At 43.3% G+C, this 21,688-nt stretch overlaps 2 protein-coding genes across 5 annotated transcripts in view; both read right to left on the bottom strand.

Annotated features, from left to right (window-relative positions):
- Positions 1–21,688, bottom strand: part of LOC147331316 (kinesin heavy chain-like) — a 77,623-nt gene that overhangs the window by 10,955 nt on the left and 44,980 nt on the right. For all 4 annotated transcript variants that reach the window (XM_086293579.1, XM_086293581.1, XM_086293580.1 and 1 more), the window contains exons 13-23: positions 21,480–21,548; positions 20,175–20,381; positions 16,055–16,201; positions 14,366–14,554; positions 13,602–13,719; positions 9,863–9,927; positions 8,069–8,178; positions 6,218–6,319; positions 5,651–5,711; positions 5,486–5,557; positions 5,266–5,370 (exon numbers count right to left, since the gene is read on the bottom strand). In XM_086293579.1, coding sequence (XP_086149705.1) covers positions 5,266–5,370; positions 5,486–5,557; positions 5,651–5,711; positions 6,218–6,319; positions 8,069–8,178; positions 9,863–9,927; positions 13,602–13,719; positions 14,366–14,554; positions 16,055–16,201; positions 20,175–20,381; positions 21,480–21,548 — 1,245 coding nt within the window. The remainder of the gene's footprint in view (positions 1–5,265; positions 5,371–5,485; positions 5,558–5,650; positions 5,712–6,217; positions 6,320–8,068; positions 8,179–9,862; positions 9,928–13,601; positions 13,720–14,365; positions 14,555–16,054; positions 16,202–20,174; positions 20,382–21,479; positions 21,549–21,688) is intronic.
- LOC147331317 (uncharacterized) lies at positions 2,795–5,206 on the bottom strand. The gene is made up of 2 exons (XM_086290857.1): positions 3,336–5,206; positions 2,795–3,091 (listed from the first exon to the last, which is right to left on the bottom strand). The coding sequence occupies exons 1-2, from the start codon at positions 4,587–4,589 to the stop codon at positions 2,795–2,797; spliced, it is 1,551 nt and encodes a 516-aa protein (XP_086146983.1). The 5' UTR covers positions 4,590–5,206.

Genomic DNA, 21,688 nt, shown 5'->3' with positions numbered 1-21,688 from the left:
ATTTCAGATCAGTTAGGGTCAAATGGGTGCAGTGGGGTGGAACAGAGAAACATCAAGTGTAACCTGAAAATTGTACCAGGAAGAGACAGCCCACAATTGCACCAGTGTTGTAAAGAGCACTACTTCAGTCTGAACTCTCCTGAACACAGAGCCAGTCTATCAGAAATCTACAACCGGGAAAAAGTAGGACAACTCTGTTGAATCATCTCCATTTAAGTTTCTGTTTTGAATTAAAATAATGGGCCTGAACACAAACAGAAAAATGAATCAATGAATGTTTCAAGGTATTTTAGAGGGGACCAGCATGGCAGCTGTTCCTCTACACCTCAGATCTCAGCAGAGCCTCAAAACATCATGAGAATATGAATTAGCCTAAGCATAGAAGGGAAGAATAGACTCACAATCCTCTTGAATATTGTGCAGCTTTGATGAGCAGATGCTGTAAACAGTTGCGTGACATTATGATAATCATCATTATGATTTCCCTAAACATGTATTAAATCCATGGGTGTAATGGATCTTTTAAACTGGGTATATTTAAAGGAACATAGTTGCTAGATGCTGATATGAGTGTCGGAGCTGTTGTTGGATCTTTGGATGTCCATGACACATGAGGCAATCTGTGATCTGATTTTCACTTGGTGAAAATGTGCATGAACAGTAATACCGAGACGAGTTGCTCTAACTTGCAGTTGTGCCGTTCTTACAGTAGCACCCCACCCCTGCAGCACTTTCAGCAGGATATTGTCTGACCCCACACTGCCAGAGTACTGCAGGTCTTTCTGGATCAGTAGTATATATCCAGAAATTCCCCGTCCAAGCATTTAGTCTCAGTGTGACTCCTAAAAAACACAACTGGGACATGGAGGGTCGATGCCACTGTACTCAACCAGGAACAGAGAGCAGCTCCTGATAACTGATCCAGACACCTGTGCAGTCCATGCACAGACAGATGGCTTCTTGCATCATTCCAGAGGTGGCCATACCTTGTATTAAATATTCATATATATCAGCCTTGGCCTAGAAAATCCATATCTGCACTTGTCAGTTAATATTATAATGTGCCTATATTTCTGAAGTTATTATTTATGAAGCTAAATCAACACGAGGATGCAATGATTTAAATCTGCCTCATGCTGCATGTTTCCTCTAAACGCAAAAGTTAATAAGTGAGCACCTAAACACTGACGGTCTGCTTCTGTGTGATCATGCAAACTAATCCATACCCTGCAGAGATAATGAGCACTATAGCTGAGATTTTTTCACAATGGGCAAAGTTATCTAGCAGCCAAAGCATTGATGTGTTTGGGATATTCACCTGTGGCTTGTTGGCGTTAGTTTGTTTGCTGGCGAGATAGTTTAGTGACGATTGCTCAGTTTTTACAGTTGACGGACAGACAGAGATGATTAAATCTGTGCAGCGGCAGAGAAACTTGCAGCTTTGGTGTAGTGGCCACTGCCCATTTGCAAGCATTATCACTTTACTGCTGATTTATGACCATGACTTTCACCTTCCATTCCCACAGTATCAGCAGGTGGTGGATGGGATGGAGTCTCCCAGCAGCCACTTTAGGATTGGTTTTCTGCCTGACAAACTGCTGCACTGCAGCTTTCACCAATCTGCCAGCCTGCAGAACATTCAGCACATCCAACACTTAGTCCACGGCGGTAGTCCATTTAGGAATATTAAAAATATGAGGTGTGTGCGTATGTTTATGACTTTCTGAGAGCAAGGTTGGTTTTCAGAGTTTGTGTGGAAGCCAGAGTGCGGAGAAAAAACCGAGAATGCCTGTTTGCACCTGCATCAGGAGTGTTCAAGTCTTACTGTTTTATACAGTGAGGCGTCCTTTCCCTGGAGACAGAGGGGGGGGGTTAACAAATCCTGCTGCTCTGTTTTCAAGGAGACTTTCATGTGAACTTGGTGTAGTGAGATGATCGATCGTGCTAGCGTTTCTTTTGCCCACAGGAGAGAAATGACAAACAGTGCACACAGCTCTGTATTTGAATTTGTCTGTACCTCTTTGTCCGCCGCACATATTCATCGTAGACATTTGATTTACTGCTGCTGTCACGGCTGGCGGAGGGAGCCGTGTGGTGTGGAGGAAAAGGAGGACCCAAGATGCAGCAAACTGATGATACGAGTGAGGTTTTATTTACAAAGGTGGCGGTGACAAAAACAGGCAACGAGGTATGAGTACTTTACAAACGGAAACCTAAACTGGGAGAAACTAAATAGCAAACCTGAGACCGTACAAAGGGGGTGCGGGGCAGAGGGACGCAGAGACAGGACACCATGGAACGCAGATGAATGCAGAAATACACGGATGAGTGCCGACGAGGAGCACAGGCAGACACCAACTATAAATACACACACCAGGTAATGAGGAAATGGCACACAGGAGGGGACACAGCTGGAACTTAATGGGCATAACGAGACACAGACCTACAAAGTAAAACAGGAAATCTAGAACCCGAACCGGACACAAGGGGGGAGGACACAGAATAACTAGAACAGAGGGAAATAGTCACAAAACACAAAACGCTGGGTCAACGACCCAGGACCATGACAGTACCCCCCCTCCAAGGGCTGGCTCCAGACAGCCCAAAACAAAAACAGACGACCAACCCAGGGCGGGCGGCGGGGGCCCAGGACGGAGGGACCAACACTGAACAAAACAAGCTCCAGCGGACCGAGGGAATTGTCCAAAACAAAAACACACATGCTGGAGTACCAGGACAAAACACAGTTCAGGAGGCCGGCCCAGAGGCTCACAGCTCAGAAGTCCAGGACAGTTTATCTTCTGAGGCCGGCCACGTCGGCGACACAGCTCCGAAAGCCGACCGAGTGGAAGGCAGCGGTGGCGGAGCGGAGGCAGTTCAGGGGGCCGACCGTGCGGACAGCAACGGCGGTGACGAGGAAACAGTTCAGGCGGCCGACCGTGCGGACAGCAACGGCGGCGTCTAGGAGGTCGTCCATAGTGACAATGACGCTCCACCAGCGGCCTGGCAGATGACCGCCGATGTCGAGGCGGCAGTTTGGGACCCGAAGGTGGCGTGGCCGTCGCAGCACCAGACGAGACCGAAGCAGAGGCTGGACCAGACGAGGCAGCTGATGAGGATGCTGAAGCAGAGGCCGGGCCAGGCGATGCTGACGAGGATGCTGGAGCCGGGCCAGGCGATGCTGACGAGGATGCTGGAGCCGGGCCAGGCGATGCTGACGAGGATGCTGGAGCCGGGCCAGGCGATGCTGAAGACACGAAGGCTGGAGCCGGACCAGACGAGACTGAAGCAGAAGCAGAGGCTGAAGCTGGGCCAGGCGTGGGTGAAGCAGTGGCTGGACCAGGCGACGGCGTGGGTGAAGACAGAGGCCGCAGCTGGCGAGGATGGAGACAGAGGCTGCAGCTGGTGGCGATGATGGGTCTTGGGGCTGGACGGGCTCCTTGGGCCCCCCCAGCTGACGAGACAGGAGGCTGGACGGGCTCCTCGGGCCCCCCAGCAGGCGAGGCAGGAGGCTGGACGGGCTCCTCGGGCCCCCCAGCGAAAACAGTCTCTGGACCAGTGGGCACCGGGGCCCCTGGCAGGCACAGTTCAGAGCCAGCAGGCGCACGGGCCTCTGGCAGGCACAGAACAGAGCCAGTAGGCGCACGGGCCTCTGGCAGGCACAAAGCAGACTGCAGCTGCACAGAGCATCGACTCAGCTCAGGCAGCGACAGCCGGATGCAGTCCTCAGCTGGCTTCTTAACCTCCAGGGGTCCAGAGTCAGCCGGGGGCTGGGACCCAGCCTCTGGGGAGGCCCTGGAGTGCGTCACAGTCTCTGGGCTGGCCAGCTGTTGCGGACTGACTACTGCGTTATGTGGTGTGTCTCTCTGCTTGACATGAACAGGTGAAAAACAGTGCTTTTCCGGTTGGATGGACTGGACTTGTAGTACAGGCGGAGCTGGTGAAGATGGTGGCTGAATAGGTGGCTGAGCTGGTAATAACGCTGATGAGTCTCTTGCCAACTGAGCTATTGACTGAGCCACGGATTGTAACAAGGTGTCTAATAGGTCTGGCTGTGACTGTAATGGAGGTAGAGATTGAGTGGCTAACTGAGGTAGCGGCTGGGCAGCTGGCTCAACAAACACAGCCCCGGAATAAACAGTCATGCGAGCTGGCGAAACAGACGGAGTGTCTTTTCCACTCACCACAGCCGGCAGTTCCGAAGTCCCAACCTCCGGCTGTGGGGCGACGCGCCGACGGCGCGATCGTCGCTTCCTCCCGGGCAAAACCTCCGGCGGGCCGGGCAAAACCTCCGGCGGGCCGGGCAAAACCTCCGGCGGGCCGGGCAAAATCTTCACCGCCGGGCTGGGTTGGGAAGCGGTAGCGGCTGGAGGGTGGAGGTGAAGTTCGTTAAGGATGAAGTCCTGTGCGAGCGGGTGAAGAGAGTCGAGTAGCCAGCAGTGAGCAGACATCAGCTGCTGTAGCCTAGCTTCTACAGCGTGGTGAAGCTCTTCCTCCTCATGCTCCAGCCACAGGTTGACCAACCTGGAGACGCTGTCGATCACTTCCTCCCGAAACTCCTGGGACGGTGCGGATGCTGCTGGGTCCATGTTTGGTCGGCTCGTACTGTCACGGCTGGCGGAGGGAGCCGTGTGGTGTGGAGGAAAAGGAGGACCCAAGATGCAGCAAACTGATGATACGAGTGATGTTTTATTTACAAAGGTGGCGGTGACAAAAACAGGCAACGAGGTATGAGTACTTTACAAACGGAAACCTAAACTGGGAGAAACTAAATAGCAAACCTGAGACCGTACAAAGGGGGTGCGGGGCAGAGGGACGCAGAGACAGGACACCATGGAACGCAGATGAATGCAGAGATACGCAGAAATACACGGATGAGTGCAGACGAGCCGACGAGGAGCACAGGCAGACACCAACTATAAATACACACGAGGAAATGGCACACAGGAGGGGACACAGCTGGAACTTAATGGGCATAACGAGACACAGACCTACAAAGTAAAACAGGAAATCTAGAACCCGAACCGGACACAAGGGGGGAGGACACAGAATAACTAGAACAGAGGGAAATAGTCACAAAACACAAAACGCTGGGTCAACGACCCAGGACCATGACAGCTGCAACCCTGCAGAGGGGAAATCAGGCCCCCTGGTCAAAGGGAACCTGGTCATTGGTCTTAATTTTCAAACTAGGTGTGGACAGGTCAAATGTTTCCTGTTTCTGTCACTATAAATTAAAGTTTTGTAGGAGCTGTGTGCTGTTACCTGTTTGTGAACCTTTGTAAGCTGGTCCAGGTTGTTTTCAAGAAAGGAAATCTTTTGTTTCTGGGTGATGTATCCGCCAGTATCATCAGGCTCCATCTGTGCACTCTGTCGATTAAAAAAGGAGATGAAATAGAAAATAGAATAGAAAATGTCACCGTAACTCTAGACAGAACCACCTGTTTCTATGTGTTGAGTAAAAGGGTTTAGTTATGTCTCTTACTTTTCTAACTCGAGTTGTGAGGTCTTGAACGAAAAGCTTGCGGAGGTTGTGCAGGGTGTGGAGCTCACGAGCCTGCAGTGTGAATAAAGGAACAGAGAAAATAGTGCAGTTAAAGCAGTTCGAGAGGACTGAGTCATTGAATTGTGACAGAATTTATTAACTTACAACAGTTTCCTCCAGGCCTTTCAGATCCTGTTTTGATTGTTCGTGTCGTTCATGGAGGAATCTATAGACAGACAGATAAATGCTCAGACACAGACGCATAGAAGAGTCAAACTGAACTTCTCTTTATCCAAACGATTACCAAATTCTTGCCAGAATAATTCATGAATAGAGAACAAAGGCAGCACATAATGCCTGCCCCACTCATGGGCTGTTATCCATCTGCCATCTGATGCAATATGCTGCAAAGGTCAGAGTAGAAAGAGGCCTATTAGCTGCCAGCTGCCACCTTATTCTGAAACTCCATAATGGAGATACAAAGAGAGTCAGACAGGAAGAAAAGGACCAAGAGAGGAGCAGGCTAAGAAAGAGTTAACAGCAGAAGAGTAAGATACTGTAAATAGAATTCAGTCAGAGCTCCCGAGCGTGAGGAAAATAAATAGACAAAGGGAAGACAAATGACAGAGAGAAATGGAAGACGCAAATCAAAAGAGGCAGCTCAGCTCGCCCCCAGGCCTCCATATGGTGAAGTGTTTGAAAGCCGGCCAGGACAGTAAAGCAGCAACTCACGTCAATTCCTCCAGCTGCCGGCTCTTGTGATGCTCTCGGCTTCTGAGACGTTCAAAGTCACTGTGCAGTTGTTCTAGCTCCAGCTGCTGCCTCTGGTTACAACTGAAAAAAGGTGTTAAGTGACTCAGTCGTGACATCTTTTATATATTATCTTTTTATATTACAAAAACACAGGGATGTAGATATTAGCAACATAAGCACAACCCTTGGGATTTTTGGAGGAATGGAATTAAAAAAAATGGAGGTTAGTTTTGTTTCTAAGGCAGAGAGAACAGCGAGTGAGCTGGAGATTGAAGAGTGAGATGCACTGATGAGAAAAAAAAAGAATGAATAAGAAAGGACACATTTGTATTTTCTGATTGCTCCACAGTAGTTCTAAAATAAAAAATAAATACATTTGCAAAATGCTCGGGGAAGATTGGGATGGGATGCTACCTGGTCATTAAGTTTTTATTGACTCCTATTGCCACAAGCTTCATGCTATTATTTTCTCTGAGCCACACACCCACACCCCAAAGATTGATGCCCAACAACTTTTTTTTGTTTAATCATCTCTAGCAAACACTTCCAGTGAGTCACCGGTGATGATCACGTGCATACTTTACAAAAATCCCACATAGTATGCCTTTAAGTGTTCTTAGCTGCTTTTAACTGGTTTCCTTCTGATTTTATTTAATAAGGGTATCCTTACAAAACCTTTCTGTCACATGAGAAAAGAGCTGTCTGTTCCAGTCCCAGGCATATGGCTCCAGCTCAGTGGTGTGCACAGGAGCAAAAATGATGAAGAAGCACCATTAGTGCATGCAGTGTAAGGATTTATTTTTGCCCCTAATTCAAATCATGGCTGTACTGGCCAGACAGGCATTTTGGCAGAGCAGAGGGGCACTTAAGTAACCCAAGTGTGTAATTAGGTCACAACTAGAGCATTGAAATGCCCCATTAGAGTATGGACACAACATATTTTTCAGTGGCACTTACCAAAAAAAGGGTGCACACCTGTAAACACTTGCATTTGCGTGTGATCCTTGCAATCTGCACTACCATTTAATGTATACCTACTTTTTGACATTCTCTTTAAAGGATCCGGAGGGCATCCCTGCTCCTGTTTTATATGCGTTCCACCTCACCGACATCCATCCTTCCGATCTATTTTAAAGCTGCTTATCCCAGGCTGTGTGAGCAGGATAAGCAGAGCAGCACCAAATGTCTGTTCAAACTGAAATTCTCTGCAGCTGCTCCTTAGGTGTTAACAGATACTCCCAGGCCAGCTGGAAAATGTACTTTAGTCCCTAGAGAGGGTCTGCCCAGTGGTCTCCTCCCAGATGGCCACGCTTGGTGTAGTACATCATCAGAACAAGGTACCTGAAGGGATAGGTTTTCATTTAGGCCAAACCAGGCCAGTGGCTCCTCGCATTGGGGTTGTAGCAGCTTGGCTCTGCAGCTTCCTGACCATGTAAACCACCCACACGTTTTCATTTCAGCCAGTCTGAACATTGGGGCTTAGACCGTGTTGAAGGTTTGAGAGATACTGAAAACATGTATTCCCAGTTTGAGCGTTTACAAACCACTTATGAGGGTAAAATTGAATTTCAAATTTGAGCATGCAGCTGTGTTGCTGTGGTACGGTAAGTTGTCTCCCTTAGAAAACATTCATGGCCTATATTTCCGCAGTGCCACGGTCTCAACGACTGAAAGAAATATTTTTCTATAGCATCCTTGTGATTTTTCTGCTGGAACGATTTGATTCTTTAACTTAAAATACTTTTCTTTTCAAACTCTTGCACAAGTTACAGATTTCCAAAAACTGAGTCTTGGTTTTGAAAAGTAAAGAATTTACGGTGAAGTACTCACTCAGTTAAGTCATCGATGATCTTTTGCTTCTCATTGATCTCGTCTCGCAGGCGGCCCAGTTGTTTGCTGTGCACCTCACGGTGTGACTCCATCTGCTGCTCCAGAGCCCTCTGGGGTATTGGCGACAGAAGGGGGGAAGAGACAGATCGAGTATCGTAACACGGGAGTCAGAGGAGAACAAAGTGACTAAATAACGAGAAGAAAATTACACGCACCGGTGCACATGTGGACATGCCAAACCACACGGGCATTAAACACAAACTTACACACCCCACGCTGTCCATACACTACCACTGACGGGACTGTGAGACTCGGCTACTGAAAGTGGAGCGTGACACACACAGGAACGCTCACACTCGTGTGCTCTCGATGCTCTCACGAACACATCCACAAATACAAGCAGATAATGAAAACAACAAACAACGCCAGCTGTTTAAAAGTGTCTGGCAGCTGAAAACTACATCTGTTTACTTTTATTTGGGAATTTGGCATCGCTGGAATTTCATCCTTCATTTCTGTCAAATCTTTTGACCTTGAAAAGATGTGCTGCTTTTTAGGCAAATCTCATTTTGATCAAGTCATTATGAATCTTTGTGGTTTTCAGTCACTTAACCCTTGTGTGGTGTTCGTATTTTTGTTACTCAGCCAGTGTTCATGGGTCTGGTGGACCCGCTAGAGTTTTGGCTTTCCAAATTAACACTATCAAACAATTTTATGTTAAATTACTCAACAGATGTTTACTTCATCCCAATTACAAGACATATGAACAGCAAACATGGTTAATTTTTTCCCTTTACCTTTGTTAGATCACATTTATGAATTAATGTGCTTCTCGTTTTTCTTTTATATAAAATGTTATAAATAAATCAGTTATAATCAAGTGGAGTGAGTGGAAAGACACAACACATTTACACGTGAAAAAATAATTAATTGTTTAATTTTTCTTTTGAAAAAAACTGAACACGGGTCTCACAGACCCGAACACCATACAAGGGTTAATAGTTTGACGGCTGAATGTGAGGATACTCTGTGGCTGTCCTGTGGCCATGCTTCCTGTAACCATCTGATATTTGAGACTTCCTGTTTTGCTGTTTGCAGTTAATTGTTCAGGACACATGTAGATAGATTTACATTAAGATGCAAGACTAAAACATCATTGGATGTTCCTCTGACTGCTTTTTATTCGTTGTTTTGCATTCCCTCTTTTGCCTAGGCCTTGGTTGTGATTGGTCACTGGTATTTGGACTACAAACTGACCACAAACAAAAAGCAAACAGCTTCCAGTACTAGAAATAATGCCCATTGCCTACAGATTCGTCACATTCATATGCCGATATCTGCTTTTCATATTACCACTCGATGATTGTGAATGATGTAAAATGCTTCTAGGGGCCAGAATGACAATCAATAATCTGTGCAGCCACTACCTAACAAACTATAGCTGTTCCAGAGGGCAGTGAGTTATCATTTCCTTGCCGAGCTTGCTATGATTGCGTCTTTATTCTAAACTAAGGCAATGAGTTGAAAGCTGCAGTGTCTGAATGATTGTACAGACATCGAATTGTCATCTTCTTATCAACACTACCAATAAAAGGGGTTGAAAGCAAATTTCTGAATATATGAAACAATTTCTTTAGTTTATTAAATCATTCCTACAGTCATTTACACACTTGAGTCCAACTACACGTGCAGTCACAGGCAAACACACACCCTGCACACGCACACCTGCAGTTGGCTGAGAGGGTGCGAGAAAAGGTCATTACATCAAGTTGCTCTCACTGTAGTCATGGTTACCTTTATATCACAGGAGTTCTGGGCAGACGTGTGATTCTCCCCCCTGGTCACTTGTGACATGCTCTCTGAAATAAGCACACACACAGAGAAAGAGCGAGAGGATGGCGGTAAGAGGAGCAGATAAAAGCGGCGCGCACAGATGTTGATGATGGTGACCTGACTTTGACAGCACAGCAGTATCACCACTTCATGTTGACAGCGAAGGCAGCGTGATCTAAGTGATGTCTCGGGTGTGATAATATCTATCTGCAAATGACATCTATTGTGTCATGCAGATCTGATATTGACTCACTGCTGTTCCTGGTGTCTGATGATGAAATTACCGAGCGCTCTACCTCAGACCACACCGTGCGATCAACGTGACCTGCAGCACTTTGTGTTAATCTGCTTGTGTTATGGCTTGAGGACCGTCTGACTCGACTGCTGAGCAGGACTAAAATTGATTTCCCTGCCCTTAATTCCACTGGTTATTTAATGCCATTCTGTGAGACTCCATGGGAAGAGTGACTTACACTGCCTTTGGCCTTATTTGGGAATTGCGTCAGTGTACTGTGGGAGTATCTACAGCTGGACCTTGCACGAGTTTCAAATGTAAAATCAATCTATTAGTGCTGGTGTTGTGAAATGTTTGGGAGCTTAAGCTTTTTTGTGTTCTTGTTTTTCTTTTGCTTGACAGGACAAAAAGGCCTCTGGAAGCAACTGAAGCTCTATTAAAGATAGCAACCTGAAGCTACTTCCTCCCATTTCTAGCCCAGAGACACTAAAATGCAGCAACATATTTTCTGTCTTCTCACTATTTACTTTGTCCTGACGTTATTTGGCTTGACTGAGTCAGAGCACTGACATTATATTTAACTCCGGCATTTCACATCAGTAGTGGATTAATCTACTTACTTTGCAGTCAGTCCCGAAATGACAGCGTCACCACGTATCACTTTAACCCCTTTAGGATATTTGTTAATGAAAAATATGCATTTATTAGAAGAAAACTCTCTTGCATTTACTTCATTTGAGTTTATATTGAGAAAAGACCTGTTTTGCTGACAGTAAAGATTGGCTTCACTCCTGGAAACTTGTGTTTGGCTCTATTTATTGAGTGTAAATCTGTCATTTTTCTGGTCGGACCATATTGAAATTTTCTTCACCAAAGAGTCTGAATGAATACTAAAATCTTTGCTCCCAGTTTGCTATTTTGCTCTCGTAGGTAAAACATTTTAACTTGAGCCTAGAGCAATCTATTATAAAAAGGAGTACCCACATACTACACTTGCCAAATTGAACTAATATTGACTGGCCTCAAATTCTCAACTCCACCGAGTATTTCAGCAACATGTGCTCGTACACTTAGACTCCAAAACTTGTCTAACTGACCAAGTCTCACAATCTTATATCCACCCAAAAAGTCTTTTTGATTTTGTTTTGAGAGTGAAATACTAGCAAGAGCACAACGAATAAGATCTTCTTTTGAGAATATATGTCTGTTATTTCTTATTTAGTTTATAAACCCTAAAACTAGTTACTTTCCCTGCATATTAGGCTCATTTATATCACCAAGACACTATTTGAGATGATATTGTATCTTAGACGTCCCAAAAGGTTGATTCTGTTTATCTGGACGTAGCGTTTTCAGCGGGAGAAACGTTTCGTTACTCATCCAAGTGACTTCTTCAGTGTCAGCTGACTGCAGGTTTCCCCAACTTTATAAACAATACAATGATTGAAGCTAGCACCACTGAATGAACATTGGGCTGTGAGGTCAGTTCCTCGATCATTAATATGCACATTTTCATGACCATTGATCAACAACCACTGATGAAATCCCATTAATCAATGGTCTTTGATCAATGAGTACCATTCACAGAGAGTTGGGGAATGGCTGCGATCACAGCACTGTATCTTAAAAGCATTTTTTAGCTGTGAAATCATTTTACAAGCCCTCCCAGTAACAGTTCACACACTTAGACTTTTGTTGTACAAACCCTAACAGCATGAAGGTGCTGGTATCCTGTGGGTTCTCCCCCCACAGTCCAAAGTTATTCAAGTTAAGTTAATTGCTGATTCTAAATTGATCGTGTTTGTTAGCCCTATGACAGACTATTGACCAGAAGAAGCATCTTGTTCAGTTGCTCTTGTTCTAAGATCATTTCTCTCAAAGTGAGAATGAAGCAACGCCAAAGGTTTATGAAGCACTTGTTATGAGTGTGTCAACACTTCTTTTAAGAGATTTCTCACTTGACTAAAGTTTAGACATTTTTTTTCTCATTTCAAGAAATCTTACCAAGTGTTATTTTATTATTTTACTTGATTATAGTCTGGATTTTCTCAAATTACATATTTTTTCCTTATATTTAGCCAATTTTTGCAGTGTATTTAGTGATACTTATCTCTGTAGATGGTGGCTGCTCACTGACCAGTTATATTACCATTTTAGTGCAGACAAAAATACGATGCTGCTGTTTATATTGTCACTTTCATCATCATCAAAATCTGTGTTTCTCCACTGCATTAGATCATGATCAATCACCAACTCTAATATACTAAACTAAAATGAGTAAAATGCTTACCTATTATGCTGATTTCTTACTCTGTATTGTTTTTTATGCACACAACTGAACATGTTTAAAATAGTCGTTATTATCACCGCTGTATTATCTTAGATCAACCTCTGTCTGAAATAAGGAGTTTGCCTCATCTCCTCTTATGGCCACGCTCCCTTCAAGTTGACTTTCTTCTGACTGGCTGCCTCTAACAAACAGAAGGTTGGAACCACAGGTGGGTGGTGCTTCTGTGTTCACAGGCAGCAATGTGGTCACAAAATTACCATACCATACCATCATCAGGTGTAACCATCAGTAGAAAAAACAGTTTAAAGCTTGATCCTTTGGCTCACATTTGTAAAAATGCTGACCTTATTATCTGAAATCTGAGAACCTCCAACACCTCAGCGACTTTGAATTTGATAAGCATTTAAAGGAAATTGATGGAGTCACTGTATAGTGCAGCAGAAAACTGAAACAATCTTTCAAATGTGGATAGTGTCAAAATTGGTTTTCCCTCTAGAGCCATGAATTTCAAAAAATCCTGTTAACCACTTGAATTTTCAAAATTTCGAAATGTGCCAATTTGCCCAATATTTCCAACTAAAGAAGCATTTTTTACTACAGAATTATTTCAACCTCCAGACACATTTCAGAGGTTTTACTTCTGATTTATAATCCAAGTCAAATTCATATCTTAAAAACTCTTTGTTTCAAGTAAAACAAAATAACCCCAATGACACGTATGTTACATGTTCGTGTTCTGTGCTCTGCCCTCTCCTAGTTTAGTTCACAGTAAATGGACTGTAATTTACAAAAAACACCTTTTTACCTACAACCTGCATACGCATACATCTTTAAACCCAGATGGAGGTATCAGAGGAGACTCTTCATCTCCCCAATACTTCAACATACAAATGCAAATGTCAGCAGATGTGACTGAAACAAACATTATTAACTGTACTACTACACACCACACCAGTGATATCTAATCATTAAAAACACAACTTCTAAAGTGTACTTCCACATGGTTGAATACGTATGATTGAACGATATGATAATTCAAAAAGGCAAATCAAGTTTATTTGAAAAAAAAAATGTTTGGCTAATGAGCTTTATTTAAAAAAAGTAATCAGAAAAGAGTAAACGTACCAGTTTAGATACTTGCGCTGCTTCACTAGTGTGGGCTATAACAAATGTACCTTGAGCTTGGAGTTTAGCCAGCTCCGCAGTCAGAGAATCATAGCTGTCCTCCAGCTGTCTCTTCCTCAGCTCCACGTTCTGCATGTACTCTGTTAGAGAGCGAATCTTCACTTCGTGCTGAAAGTCAGAACATCATATGCAAAAAGTTTAGTGACGAGCAAAGACCTCTACCCACGAGGACACTTTACATCAAGGATAAAATGCACTTTTACTTTTTGTTCACTGAATATTTATGATCTCTTGTCACCGGGGAGTGTAGTTTAAATACCACAGTTAGCGAAATTTGAACCGTGGCTTCAGGCCACTACATGAACACAGAATATAAAACATGCAATTATTTGAGAATTATGACCCTGTGCAGACTAAAAATGTCCAAAGCAAAAAGAAAAATCCACCCCACAAAGAGTTGGGTCATGTTAAGATGTTGGGAGTAGCTACACTGTGTTTTAAAGCTTTTCAGCCTTTATTATGGCAGGAAAACTGGGAAAAGACATGCAGCAAATGGCTCAGGCTAGATTTGAAACCAGGGCTTTAAGACACATGGGTCACCTGCCCAAGCCGGTGAGCCTTTTGAAGTGTTAATTGATAATGTTTCAGTATCAGTATCACCAGTATTTCTGTCTAGTACCAGATGAACAAACATTTGTACCCCCATATCATTTTATTTTAGTTTCTACAGTTCATCTAGATTTAATAATTCAGTTCAATTCAATCGATTTGGTACCCAACAACAACACATGTATCCGTCAGTTTGCAATCTTACCTGTGAAATGAGAAGGTGACATGAAGACAGTTCTCTGCCCGTCTCCTCCATCTTGCGGTGACACTCGGTTTGTAGGTTCTCCAGGTGGCGACAGCGCTTCACCATGGACTTCACCTCTGACTTTATCTTATTAATGTAGAGGCGAGCCACTGTGAACTCTTCCTCGATCGCTCCGGTGATCTCCACAGGCTGGAGACGAATGAGTGCGAGGAGACAGTTAAATAAAAAGAAAAAATCAGTCTAGTAGATGCTTGATCAGGATTGAGTGGGGACTGTTTAAACACAGCATGGGCGTTAAATCAGTGGAAAGGGAAGCATCTTAGAAACACGCTGGCATTTTGTATGCACAGCCATTAGGTTAATGGTCTCATTTAGCAGATGTAGCAACTCAGAAGCTCCGAAATGAAGTGTGGAGGAAAATGTATACACATCAATCTAAGCACTACAGATGATAGCGGATGTGCATACACGACATTCTGCATATGCGAGTGGTATACTGACTATATTGAATAATGTAAAGCTGTTGATTTAAGTCACGTCTATAAACACAGATATTTATTTTAAATGCTCATTCAGAGCATAAATTTACATGGATGCCAAACCAATCAAGTTAAAGAGAAATGCCTGAAAAATGACACTTTATCAGCAAACAGAAAATATTCATATGCACACACATGCACACGCACACATATATATATGTAAGTTTTTTTAAATGTAATTGTCTCCTTTTTGGCAGATCTACCAGAGCGCTTTGTCACGGCTTTATGCCAGAAGATGCTTTGCATTTCACTTTGTTGGTATTTACTGTCTCTCTTGGTTTTACTTGCTTTCTTTATTTCCTTCCAGCCATTTGAGATTGTTTGGTCATCCCTCATTAATTTCTCATGTGGTTAATTACTTATGTGCACCGATCAAGCATAACATTCTGACTATCTATCAGAATCAACATTAACTTTTAAAAAAATAAATAGCATTAATGTTTTCAGCAAATTGAGCTCATCTGTTGGACTCGACCACATGGGTCAGCACCAGGAAGCCTTGGCCGCCCACGACTTGGACCACTTTTGATGGATACTGACCACTGCAGACCAGAAACATCACACATGAGTTGCAATTTGGGAGACTCTCTGACCCAGTCGTCTAACCATCACAACTTGCTAATATCCTCACAATAGCCCCCCCCCCCTTAACACATCATCTCTGAAAGCAAAATGTTCCCTGGTTCCTTAATATATCCCACCCACTAACAGGTGCCATGATGAAGAGATAATCAGTGTTATTCACTTCACCTGTCAGTGGTCACAATGTTCGGGGTATTTTTACTCTGGTTTTTCTCGTTGTTAGCCATCATCAGTCCATCTGTGTTCATCTCCAAAATTTACTGCCAGCGTTTTCTCTCATGTTTCCTGCGGCTGCTTTTTGAGTTGTTTTTCTTTGGACTATGTTGTCCTCAGGCTTTGCGCTTGACTAGACTCCGACAAGTCTAAATAAGCTCAACACTAAACCCTGCTTTTGTTTGTGCTTTCGGGTCTTCTTTTGAATTTCTCTGAGTTCCTTTTCTACACTGATACTTAAATTTAGCTGTATATTTTCTTGCTTTGACATGAGAATCATCTTTCTCATTTTACCTACACCACAGTTGTCGCTTTCATCACAAAAATGCACTCTATCCACGTCTGTACCACTCACCAACTTGATGTCCTTGTTTCCAACGATCGTGCTAAATTCACTCAGGTCCCTCATGAGCCCATTAAGAATCTCAGCAATGCGTTTTCTTTGGTGGCTGCTCACTTCCTGGATACGGGACAGCTCTGCCTCTAAAGCCATGAGATGAGCCTGCGGAGGGCGGAGTCAAGCAGATAAGAGGTGTTAGGGAGAGCCGTTGTGCTAAGGCGAGAAACTCCAGAAGGTACATGCAAATACGAAAAAAGACAGAAATTGTGTAGGGCAGACTCTGAGAAGTGGTGATTAGATTCCCTGAATCTGCAAACACACATGGCTGCAGGAGCATAACATAGTAGCCACCAAATTATAAATCAATAAACTGCATGAAGAGGAGTGGATGGCATCTGCGCTCAATAACATCTGAGAGAGTACACGGTGGAGTTTACTTTATTATTTTCCATTCTGCACAGCAAGCAGATTCTAACCAGGGCTGGAGGGCAAATGTGCTGCAGCACAATGAAACCATTTGATCTCAGTCAGGTTTGACAACATAACATTAAAGACATTTCTCCTACTCACACATGTGAGACCAAGAGTTGGGTAGTAGACTGAATGACCTATGACCCTAAACAAGATGAAGAAGATGATGATGACAAGAAAGAACAGGTAGAAGAAGAAGGAGATGAAGAAGAGGAAGACTTTCCATAAAGGTGTTGTTCCAACGAAGAAATCTGAAAGCATACCGACTTGTTTATGGGGTTTCATTTTATGAGTGGCTCATCTGTCACCAGTGAAATATTCTACTTGAGCAATTTTTCATGGCACGTTTTATGTTCTTGCTCCCCAGTTCATCAGTCATTTCAAAGCACCATTAGTCACCTTCTTAAATACTCCTTAATCAGCTCTTCCATCTTCATCTCTGTGATTCACTTCAAGCTCTGTTACAGTCTTCCCGGTCACTTCTCATGTCACAATGTCATCTTAAGATAAACTAAGGTAATAATGAGCTGAAACTGATTCTTATATAAACAAGTAAAACATGGGATGATGAATAGAGTTGGTTCATTGACGTGATGAATGGGCTTAATCATGTTGATAAGAAATGGGTTTCAATGGCCAGATGGATGAATTATGGTGTTTAAAGTAGCCGATCAATGGCAGTGATGGTGAGCGATGGCACGGACACCTGCAGAAGAAGCGACAAGTTCCCACTAAAAACAAAGATGAAGGCAGCTGCGGGGATGACGGCCATGATGAATGTGCTTCAGTATTCCCAGAGCTTTTCCCATTTCTACTGTAACAACTGGAAAGACCGACGTGCCTAAAAGTTCAAGACTGAGAAACATTTCCAAAAGATTTTGATGAGGGGATTTCTTTTCTCTTATAGCACCACCTGCATTTACCAGCACTGAAATCTTATTTGTATTTAGTTTCATATCTTGTCAAAGTCTCAGACACTCTCTGTGCAGGATCAGACAGGTCAGAGCAGAGCAGACTGGAGAGGCTATAGAGGCTATTGAGGAGAAATGAGGGCTTCAGGCAGGTTTAGCAGTCTAAATGGTGGTTCTGTTGTCAGATGCTCAATCAGCTTCTGCTCCTGAGATAGACAGGAAAAGACAGAAGGACACGTGCAGCAGACTGAAACACACTGATGAAATATTGAAGAGGATTTAATAAGAAGGTCAAATATGGTCACTTAAATCACTGAATAAGTCAGGAACTGCACGAAGCTCTGACCAGCTCTGCCAGTGGTCTCCTCTTGACTTTTATCTATTATTCACTTTATTTGTGCTGCAGAAGGACAATTAATACAGAGGCTGGGCTTATTTAAATAATGTGCTTTATGTTGCTAAAAGATTTATTCAAAAAGCCTCCTGGAAGTCAGACCCACCATTTTCTTTGAAAGCTCCTCAGCCAGGAGCTTGTTCTGCACGCTCATCTCCTCGACTCATTCTGCTCAACTCTCTGTAACACTTTCTTTCAACTGTGAGGCACACTTCCACATGACACACGTATTGTTGAATATTTAATAGGTAATAAACATCCATCTATATGGTAAGAAATTATTCAAAGCCCTCGATGTAACTGAAAAAACCTGCCTGTAAATTATCACTGTAAGTTTTCTTCTACCAGACAACGTTGTGTGCATCAGGGATATACTGCAACCAGGCTTTGATAGTTACTGCAATACTTTAACAGTTATCCAAATTGTAAATATAATCAGATATATATATAGAATAAGGCAGTAAACATTACAAAATTTATGGGAAAATTGCTACTTTGAGTAAGAGTATTTTAAATATTTATATAGTGTCAAATCACAACAATAGTCCCCAGAAGGTGGTTTATATTGTAAAATAAAGACGTACAATGATACAGAGATAACACTCCAACAATCAGATGACTCCACTATGACAAAGCACTTAGCAACAGTGGGAATGGTAAATGGTAAATAGCCTGTATTTGTATAGCGCTTTACACTACATTCAGTCCTCCACACATTGGTGATGGCAGCTATATTGTAGCCACAGCTGCCCTGGGGCGCACTGACAGACACTGGCACCATCGGCCCCTCTGACCACCACCAGTAGGCAATGGGTGAAGTGTCTTCCCCAAGGACACAACAACCGAGAGTGTCGGAGCCGGGGCTCGAACCGGCAACCTTCTGATTACAAGACAAACTGCCAACTCTTGAGCCACGATCGCCCGTGGCTCAAGAGTTGGCACCAGGAAGGAGACACTTCCTTTTTTACAGGAAGAACCCAGTTGGGGTGAGGAGAGACAGACATTAATAATAACTAAAGATTAAATACAGAGAGGTGTGTAGGCACATGGTGAGTGACGACAAAACACTCAGTGCATCATGGGAATCCCCCAGCAGTCTACACCTATTGCAGCGTAACTAAGGGAGAATCCAGGGTCACCTGATCCAGGCCTAACTATATGCTTTAGCAAAAAGGAAAGTTTGAAGCCTAATCTTAAAAGTAGAGATGGAGTCTGTCTCCAACACTCCTGAATCTAAACTGGTAGTTGGTTACAAATCTGAAGGGTCTGCCTCACATTCTACTTTTAAATACTCCTGGAACAACAAGTAAACCAGTCTGAAAGTGAGAGAATCTACTGGTGTGAAATGGTACCATGAGGGTTTTAAAATGTCTGATTATTCAAGACCTTGTACGAGAGTGTAGTTCAGTTTAACAGGAATCCAATGAAGAGATGCTAATGTGCTACAAATGTTGTTTCTCCTTCTCTGTCTTTATGTATATTTATTAGCAGTTTAACAGTCAATGTCGCTTCTTCAGCAGGACTGTGTAGGTGTGGTTTGACTCAGAGTCAAAAAATAGCCTACCTATCTGACGGGTTCATAGAAATATGAGACATTATGTGTGGCTGAACCCCACCCACATCCAACCAGTGAGAAGAGAGAAAAAAACGTAAAAACAGAAAGCTCCCATCACACAAAAGCAAGACTTTTTCAGACCATGACTACTGAAAACACAGTCACTGGAAGGTCTCGATCCAGAAAGGCTGGATGTCTTTTCTGTGAAAAATACATTTAATCAAGCAAAGTCAGAGCTGTGCTCTCTGTGGAGAGTCATAGTGCACGACATTGAACCAGCAAAAAAAAGAGAAAGAAAACAAAAGAAATCCCAATACTTCACTTTTTCTTTGTTATCTTCATGGTAAATGGTAAATGGCCTGTGTTTGTATAGCGCTTTACTAGTCCCTAAGGACCCCAAAGCGCTTTACATATCCAGTCATTCACCCATTCACACACACATTCACACACACTGGTGATGGCAAGCTACATTGTAGCCACAGCCACCCTGGGGCGCACTGCCACCATGACCACTGGTGGCACCATTCATCAGAATTTTCTCCTTATCTTCGTTACATGCAGCTTTAATTTTACTTATCTCACTAATTGCATTTTGAACCAGTAGCTCAGCATATTGTAAGATGGAGGCTTAAATGAAGAAATGATTTTATTACAGAGAGTTCCTTTTCTACTTTTTTTTTGCAGTTTGCTTCCTTGTAAACACACCAAAGCACAACATCTGTCCATGATCTATTTCTTTATTTTAGCCACAGAACTTTGTTGCTAAAAGATTTATTCAAAAAGCTTCCTGGAAGTCAGACCCACCATTTTCTTTGAAAGCTCCTCAGCCAGGAGCTTGTTCTGCATGCTCTTCTCCTCGACTTCTAAGCTTTTCTGGTCATAGTTGACCGCCAGCTCCTCCAGGGCCTGAAGAACCTCTTTTACTTCGGCCTTTGCGGATTCATTCTCGGCCTGCAGCCTGCCGAGCTCCGACTGCACCTTCTCACTGTCACCTCTGGACGATGCGAGAAGCTGAGGGGCAAAGACATTCGACTTATTGCAAACTGTAAATAGAGAAAAAACTATTTTAAAAGTGGAACGGTGAAACTTCCCTGCTGAGCGCAGAGCAGAGCTGCTGGGTCTTAACAGAGTTATCCTGTTTTCTGGCATAAAGAGCTAAATGTCTGCACAAACCCTGTCACACAATATTCAAGCAACTGTACAAAAGAATAATTTAAAGATTGAGAGATGGCTTTTGTGCCACCATGCTGTTTGCTGCACTGCTGCAGCCCACTGTGGGTCATTTCACTGAATGGAAGCCATTAAATGTAGATGTTCTCTGCTTGGAGTGCCGGCATATTTGCACTGCAGCATACGGCTTTTATTTAGATAAATGAATGTAACTTTGCGTTACTATAAACAAACCACGGTTGGGTAGTTAGGACTGTGTCAGTTCAACCCGCAGCAGGACCATTTGGGAAATGATTGAATGAATTAAGTCCTTTTCATCGCAAAGCCTTTTTTAGGTTCTCTTCCTCAACAGTTTAGCCTCTCCTATGAAAACACGCTGCAAATACGTCTCTTAATTGGGTTTTAATGGAGTCTTTTAATTGCTGTTCTTCCTACAAGTACTGATTTACTTACTTGCAGCAGATATTTATGTGATAAAGTGACAATTATAGATCAAATCCCTAGAGAGCATGTTTATTTGTCAGCAGCAGTGTTCAGTCATGTCAGCAAAAAAAACAACAATCGTTCCCCGTGTAAAAGTTAGGGAGCAATTTCTAAAACGAATACTTAACAAGCTTCAGTCATTCTTCAGTCTTTTCATCGATTCTTTTCTGCGCTGTTCAGCCACTTAATTCTATTCTAGATTAAACCACTGCTAGCATGTAGAACACAGCAACAGTGATACACTCACAATTAAACAATGACAGTTTAATTTCTTCAAGTGCTTTTTGGCACCTGAAAGGATTTTTTCTGTCAGTAATCTCACGGGCAGGATAATAAATGTCTCACAGCTGACTTCTATTCACAGTGCAGTTTTCATTTCCACATTCAAAGACACTGCAGCCCACCGTGAGCTGTTTAACCAAACTGATGAAAGGAAATAAAACCAAGATCCTTTACCTCCTCCTGGTCGAGCATCTGCTCCTTCAGCTTCTCCACCATCTGGCTCTGGTGGTTGATCTCGTCATCCTTTAGTGGGAAAGACACACACACCCACAGTCGTATTATGTGTTCAGTTTCCATTCACAACTATACGCTTTAAACTTACAATAGACGACAGCTGCATGTTGGACCGGATACCCATACATCTTTTTTCACCATAACTGGAT

Source organism: Aulonocara sp. 'chitande type north' Nkhata Bay, linkage group LG5 (genome assembly GCF_057382095.1).
Source record: "Aulonocara sp. 'chitande type north' Nkhata Bay isolate Kocher_YH1m ecotype deep benthic linkage group LG5, A_spYH_male_GT1.1, whole genome shotgun sequence".
Taxonomy (NCBI): Eukaryota; Metazoa; Chordata; class Actinopteri; order Cichliformes; family Cichlidae; genus Aulonocara; species Aulonocara sp. 'chitande type north' Nkhata Bay.
The sequence above is the reverse complement of the archived record's forward strand: the minus strand, read 5'-3'. Positions and strand labels throughout refer to the sequence as shown.

Excerpts from the sequence above, each read along its gene's own strand:
- LOC147331317 (XM_086290857.1), bottom strand. The coding sequence starts at position 4,589 with ATGGACCCAGCAGCATCCGCACCGTCCCAGGAGTTTCGGGAGGAAGTG. Across the intron at positions 3,092-3,335 it reads CCACGCCGTCGCCTGGTCCA|CCTCTGCTTCGGTCTCGTCT; the intron begins GCCACTGCTTCA and ends CGTCTGGTCCAG.